At 42.8% G+C, this 18970-nt stretch overlaps 2 protein-coding genes across 10 annotated transcripts in view; one reads left to right on the top strand and one right to left on the bottom strand.

The window, feature by feature from the left end:
- Window positions 1–8804: 8804 nt before the first annotated feature.
- LOC122453660 (translation initiation factor IF-2-like) lies at window positions 8805–9575 on the bottom strand. Its single transcript, XM_043487757.1, has one exon. It carries the CDS (start codon window positions 9573–9575, stop codon window positions 8805–8807), a length of 771 nt encoding a protein of 256 aa, XP_043343692.1.
- Window positions 9006–18970, top strand: part of TANC1 (tetratricopeptide repeat, ankyrin repeat and coiled-coil containing 1) — a 241797-nt gene continuing 231832 nt past the window's right edge. For 7 of the 9 annotated variants that reach the window (XM_043487575.1, XM_043487574.1, XM_043487580.1 and 4 more), the window contains exon 1: window positions 9007–9173. The gene's annotated coding sequence lies outside the window, so the exon portion shown is untranslated. Of the gene's footprint in view, window positions 9174–9955; window positions 11004–18970 lie in introns of those variants that run through there. The other 2 variants (XM_043487584.1, XM_043487577.1) reach the window with 2 other exon arrangements.

Here is an 18970-nt window from a genome sequence, read left to right on the forward strand (position 1 = left end):
TGGTATATCAAGAATAGTTAATTAGTCATTTTTATTAAGACATATAACATCCGGATTTTTAAAAATAATTGTATTTATTTTTTAGCTGTGCTGGATCTTCACTGCTGCTCTGATTTTTCTCCAGTTGTGGAGAGTGGGGGTTACTTTCTATTTGAAGTGTGAGGGCTTTTCAATGTGGTGGCTTCTCTTGCGGTGGAACACTGTCTCTAGGGCTCGCGGGCTTCAGTAGCTGCGCCTGTGGGTTTAGTAGTTGCAGCTCCCGAGCTCTAGAGCACAGGCTTAACAGTTGTGCATAGGCTTATCTGCTCCATGGCGTGCGGAATCCTCCCGGACCATGTCTCCTGCATTGGCAGGCGGGCTCTTTACCACTGAGCCGCCAGTGGGGACCAAAATTTGAATTTTTGATCAATAACTATAATACCTGCTACTATTTATTAAATATCTACTCGGTGCCATTACATTGAAAACTGATTGCAATCATTGTCATTAAAGTATAATTTGGTGTCAGCTACAGAGGGAGAGAGAATGGCACAGAAGGACACACAGAAGCGACATGTTACCATAAACAACTTTCGATTTAAAAATAGGCGTTCTGTCATTATTAAAAGGTTCTTTAGCCACTCCGTTGAAGGGACCTTCCCAGGGCAGTGGAGTCGGGGGGTGGTTATTCATACACATTGTGTTGTCCCTTTGGCTATCTTACAGTTTCTTCTTACCTCCCCCCTCAGAAACAGACACAAATTCCTCTCCTTGTCGCACTCAGAGCTGTCTGGCCCTTGTCTGTGATGCCTTGCCACTCAACTTACACTCAGGTTCAAAGGTCTCACCTTTGACCCAATAAATATTTTCCTAATAAATACCTTCAAAAAGGTGAATTCTGATGCCAGTTATTAAGATAACAGTTTCACCTTGGGTTGCAGAGAAGGGGGAACTGGGATGTGAAATGCAGGTCTGCGTGTCTCTGAAGCCCAAGGCCTTTTTATTACACCACAGCCACTCCCAACAAGAGCAATAAAGGTTGTTGTGTGACTGCTGTGTCTGGGTTAGAAAGGGCACGCACCTTCCACAGTTGCTCTTGGGGACATAGATGTGAACCCTCAGCTGCCCACGTGAGAGGCTGACTATGCTGGGCCACCAAGTGGAGACAGATAGAGATGCCTAGGGAATCTCAGCTCTTTAGAGACGCCTAAGGAATCCCAGCTCTTCTGTATCTTCTCAGTCCAGTACCAGACCCCCAGGAGCCATATTCTGACTGCAAGCTGGGTGGGAACTGCCTAAATGAGCCCAGTCAAATCCTAAATCGCTATCCTACAAAGACAGTGAGTTTAGGATGGGTTAGACACAGCAATAGATAACTGGGGAAAATGCACAATTTATATTCATTCAATCATGCAACATATTCCTTGTCCTTATGGAGCTCACATTCTAGTTGGGAAAAGCTGTCAGATTCACTATGAGTAGGCTTTAAACTGCTTTCCCATTTGGACATCAGCATTATTTATTGTGACGCAGTGGTAAAGAATCCACCTGCCAATGCAGGAGACACAGGAGATGCGGGTTTGATCTCCGGGTTAGGAAGATCCCCTGAAGTAGGAAATGGCAAGCCAATCCAGTATATTATCTGGAAAATTCTGAGAAGCCTGGCTGGTGGGCTACTGTCCATGGTGTCATAAAGAGTTGGATGCAACTGAGCATGCACACGCATTATTTATTGTATGTATCACTGTTCTCAAGGGCCTCTGGATGTTATGTTTTAATCAACATGTGGAGACAGTCTTTGCTTTTGATACGTTTGTCATTCTGAATGATGATACACAGGACTTTTTGTTTAATAACAATTTTTTTCTATTAATATTTTGGTTTTCATCTTCTTGAGTACTTTTTGCCATCTGACTTTTTAAAATTAAACATTTTGTCTTGAGATGACTATTTATAACACACGCAGTTATAAGAACTAATGTAGAGCTCTCCTGTCCCCTTTACTCAGTTTATCACAAACAGTAATATCTTGCAAAACTATAGAATGTTATCACAAGGATATTGATATTGACATAGTAAAGAAACAGAACATTTCTGTCACTACAAAGATCTCTTCTATTGTCCTTTTAAGCTCTCCTCTCCCTTATACCAGGGCTTCCCTAATGGCTCAGATGGTAAAGAATCTGCCTACAATGCAAGAGACGCAGGTTCGATCCCTGGATCAGGAAGATCCTTGGAGAGGGAATGGCTACCCATTCTAGTACTCTTGCCTGGAGAATTCCATGGACAGAGGAGCCTGGCTGGCTACAGTCCATGGGGTCACAAGGAGTTGGACACAACTAAGTGACTAACACTTTCACTTTTCTCCCTTGTACCAATGTTGACTCCTGGCAACCAATAATCTGTCTTTCATTTCATAATTTTGTCATTTCAAGCATTTTATATATATGGATCATACAGTATGTAACCTTTTAGAATTAGCTTTCTTTCATTCAGCATAATCCCCTGGAGATTCATCTAAGTTGTGTGCAACAATAGTTTATTCCATTTAACTGCTGTGTAAGTATTCCAGGGCATGGATAGACCAGTTTGATGATCTATCTGTTGCAGGATGTCTGAGTTGTTTCTACTTTTTGTTATAACAAATAAAACTTCTATGAACATTTGTATATAGGTTTTCATGTGAAATGCAGGTCTTCATTTCTCTGGGATAAATATCCAGGAGTGCAATTTCTGGGTCATGTGGCAGTTACATATTTAGTTTTTATCTTTTTAATTAAAATTTTTTTTATGTATGTATGTATTTGTTTATTTATTTTTGGCTGCCCTGGGTCTTTGTTGCTGCATGCAGGCTTTCTCTAGCTGTAGCGAGAGGGGCTGGTCTTCGTTGCGGTGCGCAGGCTTCTCATTGTGGTTGCTTCTCGTGTTGTGGAGCACAGGCCCTTCAGTAGTTGTGGTGCATGGTCTTAATTACCCTGTGGCATGTGGGATCTTCCTCGATCAGGGATCAAACCCATATCCCCTGCACTGGCAAGCCAATTCTTAACCACTGGAACATGAGGGAACGTTTCCCAGAGTGGCTGTATCATTTTATATTTCCACCAGTGATGTATGAGTGATCCAGTTTCTCCGCATGCCACCTGATTTTGGGACACTAAATATAGCTTCCCAGATAAATATTAGGACAGTTTTTTTTTTTTTTTAAATTTTTGGTACCAATTCTTTGTCAACAAGATTTAGGCCTCTAGCATTCTGGTTGGCTCCTAGGGGTAGGGTGAGGGCATGGAGAATTAGAAAGAGGATGAAGAGCCTAAGAGGACATCTTATTCTGGTTTTCTGACATCTTGTTTTAACCTGTTTCTTTTGTAATTGTATCAGTAATCTCTTTCCCTTCAGGTGGTCTTTTCAAAGGCACAGAAAATCTTGAAGACTGAGAAGAACTAGATTAACTGTAAAAGCTAGAAGAGCTTTGAATTCAGTGAAAGGTAACAGGGCTTTAGCTACAACTCACTAGGTAGTCAAATCAGTCTTTACTAAGTAGCTGGTTTTTAAAGCAAATTCTCTAGGTAAGGAGTGACTCCTCTAATGAAGCCCAGAGATAATTACATCATGCCCTATTTTCTCTTAGGCAGATATGATTCCTGTTAAAGCCATTGAAATATTTAGACATGACATACACCCAGATCTAGAGTGCAAAAGTGTAGATTGAAAGATTTCTGCCCCAACTCTAAAGATTTTTAATAGACTGTTTTAGACAGAACTTCTAATTATTTTTAAAAATTATTTATTTATTTTTCTATCTATTTATTTATGGCTGTGCTGGGTCTTCATTGCTATGCATAGATTTTCTCTAATCATCATGAGCTGGGATTACTCATTGTGCTGTGTGGGCTTCTCATGGTGGTGGCTTTCCTTGTTGGGGAGTGCAGGCTCTACATTGCACAAGCTTCAGTTGTGGTGTGCAGAGCTTAGCTGTCCCAAGACATGTGGGATCTTCCGGGACCAGGGATCGAACCCATGGCTGCCGCACTGGCAGGCAGATTCTTAACCACTGGACCATCAGGGAAGTCCTAGAACTTCTAATTATTGTATTAAATCCCAAGACTAGATTAAAAAAACAGTTTTTTAAATGGAGGAATTCTGTGATATGCACATTTTGGTTTGGAAGTTGCCTCTGTCTATTCTGCATTGCCCTTTAGTAGAGAAATCACTCTCTGTTCTAGGAAATAAATTATCATCGTCATCAATGATATCGATATTGCCCATCCTTCTGGATTAGATTGTTTGATTGTCAAAGGGGAAACAGAAAACTGATTTTTAAACAAAACCAAACTTTCCTTTTGGGCTAGACTCTCCATATTTATGCCTCCTGCTCCCCGCCCTTTGAACCAAATGTTGTGGTAGTTGCTGGTCTATGATTTATATTTCTTCAAGTAAATATGCAACTGCAAAGGAGTTTGACTAGTGCCTGGTGTTACAAAAAAATGTTTATGTGGGTTCAAGCTCATCATCTCCTTAGTGCATCAGTACTGTTTCACAGAATTGACAGGATGATTATTAGTCATTAATAATGTAAATAAGACGGTAGTGGCACTGGCAAAGAATCTCAGCAAGAATTTTTTAAAAGGAAACATTTCGTTGTAATCAATATGTTGTGTAATTAAGGGTTTCCATGTTGATTTGCATAAAGTGAGGTCCACCTGTATTGTATACATACTACAATTTTTCCTCCTTAACATTAACGCACAAGAAAAACATAAATGGCTCCTGTGAAAATATAACTATAAATGTCTCCTGATTGCTACTGTTTGAGACAAGAACTGCCAATTTAGCCCCAGATGAGCCTCTGCGAGTTTGATTTGTGTTATTATCTCCTACTAAATCATCGTTCAGGCGCTCTCCTTCTCACATTTGGCAAACGTGGGCCCTCTGGGCTGCTCTGATCAAATTTCTAGGTTGTTATTCCAATCAAAGTGGGCCCAGGTAATGGGGAGGAAAAAAATAGCTTATTGTTTATTAAATAAAAATTAACAATTGTAAAGCATTTTCTAATTTATTAAATGCTTTCACCTTATTTCATTTAATCTTCTCAACAAAACTGGGAAGCAGAAATTCCAGGCTATCCTCCTTATTTCAAAGATGAGGGATCGGAGGTTCAAAAATACTAAGTGGATTGCCGGGAATAACAAACAATAACTGCCAAAGTCAGAACTCTAGAGTCTAAATACTATTCCTGTAATGTCCAGACTTTTTGTGCAACTTACTGAGAAGAAGGAAGAGACCCCTCCCATGGTGGGGAACATTAAAATGCATTTGTCACACTGAAACTTAGCAACACATTTCTCCTTTCTTTTTAAGCCATCTTAACCAGACTCAACATTTATTGGAGGGATTATTACCTGATTGCATTACCTCATTCTTCCTGAACACGGGAAATTTCTATTTCCCCTGACAGACCATTTCACCATTACAAGATAGGGCTAAATCTATATTTAAAATGTTCGTCAGATGGCATGCCATCTTAAAGCAGATTCTCCCAGGATCTTAGTTACTCCTATATTGTCATAAGGAAATGTGAATCCCTGAATCTACCTTCCTACTTTCTTCACTCAGTGGATTCCCTATCAGTTTAAATAATTCACTGCTTGGCCCCTATTGGAAATATTGGCAGGCCATGTGCTTGATCTGCAGAGGGGTTCATATGTCCCTTTAGATGACTCTTTTAATTTAACTGCCTGAATAACTGTGCACAAGTATGGCTTTTGATATCCCTGGATGGATGTCTGCCATTATCCCACATCTGACCACGTGTTGGTATATGTCCATGACCATGGATTATTATACATGCAGTAAGGGTACATAATTTGTTTTTCCCAGCTGATTTCTAACTATAACCCGATTTATTTAATCACTCCCCGCTTTTAAAATTTTGTTTCCTCTCCACAGAGTTAAAAGGGAAAGAAAGAATGAATGAATCAAAGGAGAATGAATTCTGTAAACATTAAAAAACACTTCAAAGTAGGCAAAAAGTGTTTGTGGGCTCAATTATTTTGAGTCTGGTTTGCCTACCTTACCTTTTTTTTTTAAAGTCCTGTCTCAGTTGTTGCATTTAATTACTATACTGTTTCAAACATTTCACTTCTCACTATGTCTTCTATACTACACATATCATAATAAACACTGGCTATGATCCTAACTCAGGCTTGCTTTAAAATAGACGTACTTAAGAATCTGAGCAAGGGAAAAAACCATGCTAACACTCACAAGGCACATTCTTTTCTCACGCCTTCCTCAGACTATTGCCCAGGGCAGTAAATTGCAGGGTAAAATAACTGGTTTATTATTTGCTGTTTTCTTTCACTCTGTTAAGAAAAGCTACATTGCTGGCAAACTGACAGAAAATTTAAAAATAGAATCCAGTATATTGTATGCATGCTTGGTGAACGTGTTCAACATATAATATTCATGTGAGCTGTATTTCTTTGAATTTTTTTTTTTAACTGGAATCTACAAAAATGTAGTGAGTGAGTTTTTTAAACTGGGTGGGATAAGCAGAAAGACCATAAGAAAAGCAGGCAATGATTTTTGCCTTCCACTCTCCCTAAAAACACAAATAAGTCCTCACCTCACAACTGACCAAAAACATTTTTATTTTTTTGAGGGAAAAGCAGATTTTTAAAAAGCGTTGATTTTTTTGAATCTGTGTTTCACTAATACTACCGTTATTTAGCTGCTTAGAAAATGCTCAAAATTTTTTCTTACAGTGTAGCTCTTAATGAATCTTCCTTTTTCCTCACCCATGAATTTTCATTACTCTGTGCTTTTGGCCTTGTCTTCTATAAAATGTACCATTTTCACTCACAGTTTAAGACAGGTTTTGATGTTCTTAGTATGACATACTGTATGTAATGTTAGCTGTTTAAAGCTGGAGATCAGATTGTACATAATAACATATGTAGTTTGGATTATATAAACACTACAGGAAGGACGGGAGACAGGGCCCTTCTGTGTACAAATTTCAGATTGCTAGCTGTATGCCTGTTTAGAATGTTAAACACTCCTAACTAGGCAGTGATGAAGTTATTTCTTTAATGACTGTGACTTCTGAAGCTGTAAAGACAAAAAATTTTCAGCTAAAAATAAAGATGATGCTGGTAAATAATATATTTACTTGCTTGCTACTTAGGGAGCTTTGAGGAGGGGGGGAAATGAATTTTGTTGTCTTCAAAGCTCAATCCAACTGAGCAATTTCTTAAATAACTTGGAGAACATGGCTGAGAAGAGCCAGAGACAGAAGAGCAATGCAAATTGTACATTTCACCCATTATAAAGAAGTTGGAGTCAGGGAACTCTACTAGTCTATTTCCCTAGGATTGTTTCTTTTGGATTTTAACATTTCAGATTGGTTAAGACTAGCCTGTGTGTGGATTTTTTTTTCTTTTTATTGTGTCATTCTTTTATTATTAACATTGTTGTCCTGCTTTTTCATCTGTTATTTAAAGTTTGGTAACTTTCATGCATTTCAAGAGAAATTAAAACATATTACCATATTTTTCAGCAATGGGACATTTCAGAGTGAAAAAATAAGTCACAGTTCTTCTGGTTTAGTAACTTTATATTTTATTTTAAATATTCATATCTTGCTTTATTTCAGGAAAACTTAAAGGTCGCTGGTATGTTTACTGCTCAAGTATCAACACAGTAATAACCAGGCCTTTGAAACTGTGGGTGAAAAATCCAGCAAAAATTTCAGTCATCTTTTATTTATGTAAGGAGATTGTGTGGCATCTTACTTTCTGTCCCTTTTCACAGGAACTTTAAACATGGACCCTCCTCTTCCCGGGTATCTTTACATTGGGAAGCTCTGCTGAGGCTGAAGTTTTTATGGGGGAACTTATTTAAAAGACAGTTGTCTTTAAAGGCGTATTTGGCTCAGCAAGGTTAGGGGTTGCCAATAAATCCATTTATAGCAACTTCTGTGTTCCCTGCTCTAAGACACATGATTGGGGTGACCCGTGTATGATTCCCGCAGGCCATGCATGGCAGCGACGGTCCTAAGTAGATCGCTCTTAGACCAAGGCTGGTCCAACGGGCTTCGGGTGTGGGCTGGGCTGCGCCTCGCGGGCTGAACTGCCTGCCTGGGAACCCAGGGTTCCCGAATCCATAGGCCCTACCCCAGCTTTCACTCTTCTGTGGAATAACAAAACATTTTGGGAACGCGGGAACTTAATTTACTGCTGCGGACGGAAACAATAATAGCATCTTTGTGTTTCTCCTACCTCTATACCTCCCTCCTCCCGCCGATACAAGCATGACGTTGGCACTCCGTGTGTGTGTGCAGACAACACAGGGCCCTCCGTGTCCGTGTGTGTGTGTGTGTGTAAGCGCGTGTGTGCGTGCAGACAACACAGGGCCAGCCCGGAGCGGAGGGAGGAGGCTGCAGGGACGCGGCCCCGGGGACGTCCGAGGCAATCACCGGTCCCTGAACCTCCCTAATTCGAGTTCGGGAAAGAAAAAGGCACAGCAGGCGAGATGCCCTTTACACCTCCCATCTGCTTTAGCTCATTCTTGCCCTAGAAAGTGAGTGTGTGTAGTTAAGTGAGGCAGAGAAAATTCAAGAAAGCCACACAAGTCACCCTAAAGCATTCACCAAAACTTCAGCTTGGTTAATTGCTCCCAGATGTCCTCCTCGGCTGTTTTCAACAAGCAGCAAGGAGGCGAGGCCAGGCCACTTTACTGATTTTTAGAGGCTGGGGAGAAAAAAACACCACCACAATCACCCATTTTGATCCAATCCTGGAAGGGCCCAAACGCAGCCGCGGGGACTAGGGCCCTTGAGCGAAGCTGGGGTCCCTGCAGAAAGTTCGCCCGCCGCGTCCCACCGGTTCCGGGAGCCGCCGCAACCCGGGCCGGGAAGGGACGCGGGAGGCGCGGCCCGGGCGGGCGCGCGAGAGGAAGGTGCCTTCGGGAACACGCGCAAGGGCGGGGATTCGCGCTGCCAATGAGGCCCCGGTGTGGGCTGTGCGAGGCGGGGGGACGGGCCGGAGCGCAGCCTTAGCAGTGGCAGCTGCAGGAGCAGCGGCCGCCTTGGGAGCCGGAGGAGAGGCAGCCGCGGAGCGCTGAGCTGGCCGCGCCCCGAGGCCCGGCCCTGGGGGTGGGTAACCGCGCCGAGGAGCTGGAAACTTTCCCGGCAGGTAACTCCCGCCGCCCTGGCGCCGCCGCCGGCCTCCGCGAGTCCCGAGCCGCGCCTGCTGCTGCGGTGCAGAGGGGAGCAGGGGGCTGGGGAGAGGAGAGGGTGATGGGGAGAGTGGAAAGGCATGTGGGAAAGTTTCTGGAGCTTCCCTGCCCCCCCTCGTTGGGCACACCCGGGAGCTTTCCGGAGATAGGCACAGACATGTTGTGCGCTCCGGGCCTTGGTCCTGGCGGCTCCGGAGGGTCGGTGCCTTTCCTTCGCCTACCCTCCGCGCCGGACCAATCTGGCCCCGGGCAGAGCTGAGGTTCGGGGGCACCGGGATCTTGCGGCCGCACGCTTGAGTTTCGGGACCACCCCCGCCCGGCGCGCCTCCCCGCTCCCCTTTCCGCCTCCTCTTTAGCATTCGGGCTTGGCAAGGGCCTGGGCTGCGCCTGGTACCTGGGGCGGGGGAGGCGGGAGAGAGGCGCGCCTGGCACGGCAGGTCCAGAGTGCCCCCGAAGTGTAGATGAGCGCGGGTCGCGAAGTTGGCGGGTTAAACTTAAGCCTCGGGGGGAGCGTAGTGCCCCACTCTGGGTTGAAAGTATTGTTCGCTTCCGAGAACACTGCGAGGAATATGTCCACGTTCTTTGGGGGTGGGGTGAGGGGGGGGGTGAGCACGGATTAGACCTTGAGGGAGAGTTCGAGATCAGGATTGTTTTTGGAGAATGAAGGGTGGTCACTTCTTTTGGGGGACTTATGTCAGGGCGCACGTTCTTTCTGGGGGACTTTGGGGTGCGGGCGCGCTGCTCTGGGGGTGTGAGGGGCTCCCGGCTTTGGCGCGGCAGCTTTCCGGAACGGCTGGCGAGGAAGGAAGCCCCAAGGCATTATGCACCGTGTTTGCAGACAGAAACGTCTCTGAACCGGCGTTTTCAAAACTTACTTCACTTATTGTGTAAGGCTCCGGGAGGAAATGTGGCGGTGGCCAGGTAGAATCCCGGCGCCGCGGTCAGGGGTTCAGAGGACAAGGGGCTCGGCGACAGTCTTCCCCTCCCAGCCCCCTCCGGCCCACTGCTGACAGCCCCAGATCCCCGTGCCTCGAAGGATGGAACTCGTCTAGGTGGCTCTGTTCCCTGCAGTGGAGTAGGCTCCTGGAGGTTAGGAGGGTACCTTCATCTTGAACTTGACCCCAGGAGCATCGCCGTCTGGGCGAGATACAAGGGAAAAGGAAGCTGAATCTTCCCGTGGGATGGGCCTCGAACTCTGGCAAGGAAAGGAAGAGCTTGGTTTAGAATCTTTGAGGAATGGGCTTAGGACTGCTGAGGTCATTAACTCCAAATGCCAGGCCATCAGACTGCAGAAGTTAATGTGTTTGGAGGGGGTGGGGATGGGAGAAGAAAGGACACACCAGGTTAGTTGGTGCGGAGTTGGTGTTTCTCTGTAGTGGAAAGGAAGGGAGTCTGCCTCTCTGCTTTCGCCTGAGCCGCTCCTCACTCACTCTCTTTTTTTCTTTCCTGGGTCTTTTTTCCTTTCCCTTATTCCTGCCAGCTTGGCACTCCTGGGGAGGGGCCGGGGGAGGGAGAGGAGAAGAAAGCAGTTGGGAACCTTCCCTGGCCAACTTGGAGGTATTTAAGATCTGCTACTAGGAAGATTCCAGGATTTTAACAGCTGCTTCTTGACTGCTGGGAATGAAAGAATTTATGAGCCACTGAGAGCTGTTCATTACAGTGGTAGTCTGAATGTTTTACTCATCTAAGCTACTTAAAGACCTCACAAGGGACCTTCCCTAGAGATGCCAGCTTCTGCAAAATTCGTGTCAGCCAGAATGCTTGGTGGGTGTCAGTGAGAACTCATTGTAAGTATATCTTGGCGGTAATAAGATGAAAAGTATGTGGGAGTAAAGGAAATATGGTATCTGACATCCTTCAGGACTTCCTCCTAGGGTTGCTCCTGTTACCTGCCAAGTGAATTCGGTCCAGGCTTCCGGATTGTTGTGATTTGACAATAAGAGGTGGGAAATAGTGTCATCGATTTTAGTGGAGGCAGGAAAGTCCAGAAATAAATTTAAGGTCACTTTTCATGACCCTGTCTTTCAGCTGTGAGGCTGCAAACTTAAGTTTTGCTGGGACGTGGGAGCCATGGTTTTCCTGCCTTTTTGGTTTAGCCACCAGAATGTCTAAATTATCATAATTTATGTCCAGTGTGGAACTAAAACATAACTGATTCATAGTCAGCCTTTTTCTACTTCCCGTAACAGCCTGTAGAAAAGAACATTTTGTCTCTTTAACCACACACAATTTATTTGGTGCCATAGTGGGTTTTTGATAGTGGCTGATTGAGGGCACAAATTCAAAGACAGTGGAATTTTCTCGATTAAATTGTTCATTTTTAGGCAACATCCCCTTCTGAGTTGCTGATTAATTCTTTATCTCCCAGGAACATTAAAATCAGTATCCCTGGGCTGGTAGAATTGTAATCCATATTATAATGATGCCTGCCAGCATAGCTGGACGTTTGTGTTATGTTGATGTTTCCATTAGGCGTTTCTAACCCAGTTGTAAAGGTTTCTGTCTGGGTTGGGTTGCAAGTAGTCTGTGCGTCTCAGTCAGAGAGATGGCTTTGTTTTTTATCTTTCTGATGAAAAGTTTAACTTGTTATAGGAGTAGAGTTTACACAAGCAAAATAAAGCAGAAGAAATATATGTATTGCTGGGGAGGGATTTGTATTAGTTCCCAGGATAGCTTTGTTTTGAACCATCTTTTAAAATGCATATTTCAATAGTGGAAAAACTAGAACCTCTTCCTAATCCCCGACCGGTATACAGATGTTGTCAGTATACTAGGTTCTTAAGCCTTTCTGGGCCTTAGTTTTCTCATTATCATCCCTAAAATGAGATTATCTTTCAACCGTAAAGTTTTGTGACTGTCCAATAGTTGGAGAAATGTAGGCATTCTGGAGCTAGTGCTGTAATGTTAAAGTAGTACTTTGGCGTTTATAAAGGGCTTTACTTACATATATTTTTCTTAAACCCTCAGTTAAGTAAACTGAGGCTGGGCAAGTTAGATCAGTTTGCTTGAAATCATCTGTAAACAGTGGAGATGAGCTTGAAACTGGGTCTTCTGATTCTTTCTATTCCAGCCTCCATATCTCTCTTTATTTTTGAAGTCACAAGTGAATTGGCTAAAACTTGGCAGACAGACTCACGTTACTATGTGGCATTTTCTCATAATATTTCATTTATGAGTTACTTGGGTTTCAGAACCCCAGGGTTAACATCTATGCTTTGATGTCAGAGATTAAAAACAGTTCAGTAATAATGGTAATAGAAAATTCTCCCCAAGAGAGTTTCAGAAATTCATATACCTTAAACTAATCATTTGTTTATTTCCAACTTATTTTTTTATTAAGTAGACGTCAGGATCTGGTGTGATTTATAATCCCGACTAGTAACCCAGACTGCATTCTTAAGGAAATCACTTCTTAAATCTGTGCATCTTTTTAAAAATAAGTAATGAGTATATCATTTGCTTTTCATCTTGGTATCTCTCAGCCGAATTACAAAGCCTGGATAAATGTCCCATTTTTGGTGAAATTGTTCTTGGGCTCTTTCTACTGATGTCTGGATAAATCTGATTTTGCACCACTTGCTGTGCAAAAAGAAAAAAAATTCTTCTGTTATGCTATTGGTTTAATGGTAAAGAAGTGGTAGGCTGCAGGTGACCCATTTTCACTGACTCTAAATGTTTATACTGTGTCCTGCTTGCCTATTTAAGAGTAGTGAGTGCAACTTGACACTCATTTGGAAGCTGGTATGGATTTTCTTTAAAGGGTTCTGAAATAAATTATGTGCTAAGCTATAGACTCTTTTATGTCTGAACAACTTGTCCTTCTTCAGCTTCTTAAACTTATTCTCAGAAGACTGTCTTTTCAAAATACTAAGCAATTAATGAGTACCCGTAGTTCAGTTGCTAAGTCGTGCCCCACTCTTTGTAACCCCGTGGACTGCAGCATGCCATGCTTCCCTGTCCTTCACTATCTCCTGAAGTTTGCTCAAACTCATGTCTGTTGAGTCGGTGATACTGTCTAACCATCTCATCCCCCTTCTCCTCCTGCTTCAGTCTTTCCCAGCATCAAGGTCTTTTCTAATGAGTCGAATCTTCACATCAGGTGGCCAAAGTTTTGGAGCTTCAGCATCAGCTCTTCCAATGAATATTCAGAGTTGATTTTCTTTGGGATTGACTGGTTTGATCTTGAAGTCCAAGGGACTCTCAAGAGTCTTCTCCAGCATCACAACTCTAAAGCATCAATTCTTTGGTGCTCAGCCTCTCTTATGGTCCAGTGGCCATTCTGACTGGTATGAGGTGATCGTAGTTTTGATTTGCGTTTCTCTAATAATGAGTGATGTTGAACATCTTTTCAGGTGTTTATTAGCTATCTGTATATCTTCTTTGGATAAGTATTTGTTAGGTGTTCTGCCTACTTTTTGATTGGGTTGCTTGTTTTTCTGGTATTCAGCTGCATGAGCTGCTTGTGTATTTTGGAGATTAGTCCTTTGTATCATTTGCTGTTATTTTCTCCCACTCTGAGGGGCCTATTCCCTGGTGCCTCAGATAGTAAAGAATTTGCTGCAATGCTGGTGATCAGGGCTTGATCCCTGGGTTGGAGATCCCTGCCATTGAGAAGAGAATGGCAGCCCATTCCAGTATTTTTGCCTGGGAAATCCCATGGACAGAAGAGCCTGGTGGGCTATAGACCACGGGGTCGCAAAGACACTACTGAGTGACTAACACTTTCACATCCATACATGACTACTGGAAAAGCCATAGCTTTGACTGTACAGGCCTCTGACTGACTGTAAAAAGGCTTCCATCTCCAGGTGTGTGTGGAGAGAGAGAGTTATGAAGCAGTATTTGCTAATAAAGTTGGGAGAAGAGTTATCAGTGTGCTAGAAGGGGACAAGAGCAGCAAAACAGAAGAATGGCTTCTGGTTTTTATTATCAGAATAGATTTTGAAGGATAGGAGAGGACTTTAGATAAAGAAGGCTCTTGGGAAACATCTTGTACAGCATAGAACGGGTTCTGGTTTGGGTTGTCCATGTTACTGATGGGAGTAACCCTTCTAGGATAGATGTCCTCTTTAGGGGTGCCCAAAGGTGTGTGTGTGATCAAGGAGAATATTCTGGAAAGAAGAGTCGCATAGGTAGAAATGTCAAGGACAAGAAAAGCATTGCAAAAGGACGGCATAGTCCCTGAATTTTAGTCCCCACAGATTTTGCCACTACCATGAGGGAATTTATTAGTAGAAATCTTCCAGTCACATCTATATGTAGACGTGAACCCAAGATGTTCAGCCGTATAGCCCAGAGCCATGGTGACTCACCACCCTCCCTTCCATACCCGGAAGAGACTTAATACCTCTGTGAGTTGGGGGTTGGATTTGGGGAAGTCTCTAAGCAACACTTGGGTGTGATCTTTTCATGCATATATACTCATGCAAAAGTAGGATCGTATATTACATGAACTTTTGAAGAAATACGAAAGAGATTTGACATACAAAGGTGCATATAATATATTTGCACAGTTTGTAGTACAGTGTAGGCTTATGTGATATGCACCCTTTGCCCCACCCCTGTTATATCAATACATTCTTTGGCACAGCCTTAATGGCTGTTTTGTAAATTCATTACATACATTACTATAATTTGTTTAACCAATCCATTTTGACATTTAGGTGTTTGGAAAGAAATCTCTTAGGCTATCAGAGCCCTTTGTCTCAGGATGTGATTTATTCACCATTAAATCAAAGGATCTAATAAAAAATAAAGTAAAAAAAAAAAAGAGAGCCCAGCACACTGGGATACCTGGCTGCTGGTAGTTTCAGAACCTCACATCATCAAGAAACTGACTCTTTTGAGGACTGGGGGCGGGGGGTGGGCAGTGGGAAGGGATGGACTTGGACACAGTGCTCTATTTAAAATGGATAACCAGCAAGGACCTGCTGTAGGGCACAGGGAACTCTGCTCAATGTTTTGTGGCACCCTGGATGGGAGGGAGTTTGGAAGAGAGTGGATACATACATGTGTATGGCTGAGTCCCTTTGCTGTCTACCTGAAATATCACAGCATTATTAATCAGCTATACTCCCAATATAAAATAAAAACATAAAAAACCCCCCAAAACAAAGCTGAATCTTTGTTCTCAGCTCCAATTTGGGAAAACCCTGGAGAGAACTCAGATTGGCTTGATGCCAGCCAACAGTTAGAGTTGGCAAGTCTCCGTTAGGTCCACAAGATGGGACTGTGGGGAGACCAAGTGTCCCACACCGAAGGGGGTTATTATTAACAGAAAAGGGAGTGAAATTTTCTCAGTTGTGTCCGACTCTGTGACCCTGTGGACTATATAGTCCATGGAATTCTCTAGGCCAGAATACTGGAGTGGGTAGCCTTTTCTTTCTCCAGGAGATCTTCCCAACCCAGGGATCGAACCCAGGTCTCCCACATTGAGGGAGCTGGGTAAACAAAAAGGGCTTGCTGCCTAATGCAGGATAGGTTTCCAGAAGTGGTATTACTGGTCATAACTCCATACCAATATGCAGAAGAATATGAACCTTTTTAATGCTCCTGTGATATATACACTATAGTCTTGAGAGTAGTAGACTTTTCCACATTCTGCGGGTATCTGAATGGCTGCATGCTCAGGCACTTGGATAACAGGGTATTGAATTACTGCAAAAACAAAAAAAGAGTTGGTCATTATTCCCATGTAACCCATTATACTCCCTTCTGTCTGCCATGCTTTATTCTAAATTACTGGGGATTAGTAACATCAATTATTAATGTTTATTGAGTGCTTGTTGACTCTGAGCTAGATGACTGAATTTAAAAAATTATGTGGGAATGAAACCGTGTTGTTCTTTCTTCACCCATTGTCCTACATACACAAAGCGCTGTGGCAGAGGTAATCTTTTGCCCATACCGCAGCATTCCCCATCCTGGTCCTCCCTCCCTTCTTGTGGTTTAAACTAGCAACCCTTTATTTGCTTGGAATTCAGAAACTGGAGCTGAGTTCTGCTGGGTGGTTTTTCTGCCTGGGTCTGGGCTCACTCAGGCTCTGGTGGTTGCATGATTCATTGCAGGGGCCACTGCTGTAATAATTTACCACGTTGCTTGATAATATAATCCTGTTTTTGGTTAGTTTTCCATTGCCCATGTGTTTCAGGGTAGGTTGGGTGTATTTTCTGCCCCAGGTAGTGAATCTTGATTAAGCCAAGTCAACTTTAGTAACACCATACCTGTTGCTAGTGACTGGTTAATGAGTAAGTGTGTGACCCACTATTGTCAGCAAAATAAAACAGGTTGACACTCTGAAAATCACAGAGATGGAAGGGGCCTAAGACCATAGTGACTTTTTTTTTAGTTGCAGAATTAACCAACCCTGAAACCACTGTGACTCAGAACTTTTTATTTGGGGAATTTTTTTTATTGTTTGAAGCAGTGATTCCCAAAGTAGAGTATGCCAGACCATCCAACATGGGGAGAAATAAAATATTAGAAGTTTGTCTAGAAAAAAGCTTTACTAATATTTAATAGATGAGTTGACACTAGTTGGTATATCTGAGAGTCTTCTGTCACTTAGGTTATATAAGGTCGCCTGAGGGCAGAGGAGGCATTTTACAACCTGCTGGAATTGACAATGGCATCCTCATTCTTATCCTTGCCTTTGGTGAACTCTATCCATGTAAATAGATTTATGGGTTATATCATCTGGTTTTAAGTAAATTGGCTCCTACAAAATAGGCAAGTGGTTTAAAAAAGATTCTTGCAAAGAAAGTTAAATGATAATGATGTAAATCTAAAATCCATAGGAATAAGAAAGTGACTTATTTGAGATTAGGAAATGACTTTTATTTATTTTTTTTAGGAAATGACTTTTAAATCAAATTTAATGAGTTGGCACCAACATTGTGTGTAGATGTATATTAACAAATACAAATAAACTTGGGAATACTGTTTGAATCATTCTCATCCTTTAAAGAGCTTTTAATGGATGTTTTATCATGTATGGGCTTCCCTGGTAATTGATGTCTCTAGGGCTTTCCTTATGGCTCAGCTGGTAAAGAATTCACCTGTAATGCGGGAGACCTGGGTTCAGTCCCTGGGTTGGGAAGGTTCCCTGGAGAAGGGAAAGGCTACCCACTCCAGTATTCTGGCCTGGAGAATTCCATGGACTGTATAGTCCATGGGGTCTCAAAGACTTGGACATGACTGAACGACTTGAAGTGTTTTAATTACATATAAGCTATTAGGGGTACAGATTTACTTCCTTTTTTTTTTTTTTTTTTTACTGTTAGGGCTACATGACCAAAAGGTTTTGAGACCACAGTTTAAGTCACTTATTGTCCCTTATTTTCATGTAGTTTTATTACTTAAAGCCAAAAACACCACAGCTAATGTAAGGACAGGGAAGACCCCTGGCAGTTCCCATCTAGGTTTCAAGATTCTCTCTGATTTGTAACTTTCTTTACCAGACCCAGCTGTCCTCTGTCTGTCTGCCACTGAGCCCCTGCTGGGTCCATTGCTAATCTACTTCTTTTCAATTTTGCCTCCGAGGACCTGTTCTCCCCTCCTCCCACTGAAATTTTCATCGTCCTTAAAGGCTTAGCTCAAGTAAATAGTACTTTCTCATTCACATTTTTCTGATTTCCCTCTTCTGCCTCTAAATGGTCCCTTCTCTTTCACCTCCCTAGCACATTGCTTGTACATTGATTATAATGTTTTTCTCTGTTTGCCTTTTTATTGAAAAGTCATTTGCCTGCTTGCTTTGCCTATGGGTCGTAGGCTTCTTGGTGGCTGGGGTTCAGCTTGCCTTAGTCATTTTATATAATTGCTTGTTTCCCCTTCTGAGAGAAAGGGAGGCACTCGGAGAACTAACAGGTGTTAAATCCCCTTCTGAGCTGATTACCATGGGGAGGGCGTCTTTCCTCCAGCCCCCTGCAACATTAGGAGGCAGAAAGCGCCATATACTTGTGAGGGCTCTGAGAGCAGGGAGCACACACGGTCAAGACAGGAGGATCTGGGATCCAAACCACAGTCACTTTATTTCAAAACTGTTTTGTCTGCCCTCATACATGTTGCCTGCAGTTACATGTTGTCCTTCTTCACGTGGGAACACTGGCATGAGTGAAAATGGAAAACTCCATGGGATGTTGCTACAAAAATATTCCTGGACCATCTTGGGCAGGTATAGAGAGTTCACAGGAGAGTCTGCTCTCCTTGTGCAGTAATAGGAAAGGCCTGGAGGATTTTATGTGTGAAGATCTAAATGCCTATGGACAGTTAGCTGTCTGCAAGTACCCCCAAGCAAAATCATGGGCGATAATAAGTCTGCAATAGGGTCTGGCCTGAGGGTCTGCGTTGAGAGACAAGTGGTGAGGTTCTCTACTCTGCTCAGCTGAATCAAATTGTTTATGCCTATATTCTCTCTGGTGAGGATAATTGAGGGTTGACAGGTTGTCAGCTTTCAAGTTGAACCATGTTAGATATATGCTATCATGATGGAAAACAGGCGTCTCTCCAGGGTTTTGAGGGTCAGATGACGGAATGTATATAAAAGGGTTTTGAATGTTGTAAATTGCCTCCTAGATGCAAAGGAGACATCAGATTTGATTCTTCCCTTGTCGTAGTGACTTCTAGCTTAGATTTCTTTGTTAGCCATTTTTGTTCTCTTTTAAATGAATTTCCAAAGGATTTTTTTTAAGTGTTGGGGTTCTTAAATGGAATAGGATGCAGTTTTTCTAAACAAACAAACAAACAAAAACCCAAA

Source organism: Cervus canadensis, chromosome 15 (genome assembly GCF_019320065.1).
Source record: "Cervus canadensis isolate Bull #8, Minnesota chromosome 15, ASM1932006v1, whole genome shotgun sequence".
Classification (NCBI taxonomy): Eukaryota; Metazoa; Chordata; class Mammalia; order Artiodactyla; family Cervidae; genus Cervus; species Cervus canadensis.

Bases quoted from the DNA above. Each gene is read 5' to 3' on its own strand.
- LOC122453660 (XM_043487757.1), bottom strand. From the start codon at position 9,575: ATGCTAAAGAGGAGGCGGAAAGGGGAGCGGGGAGGCGCGCCGGGCGGG.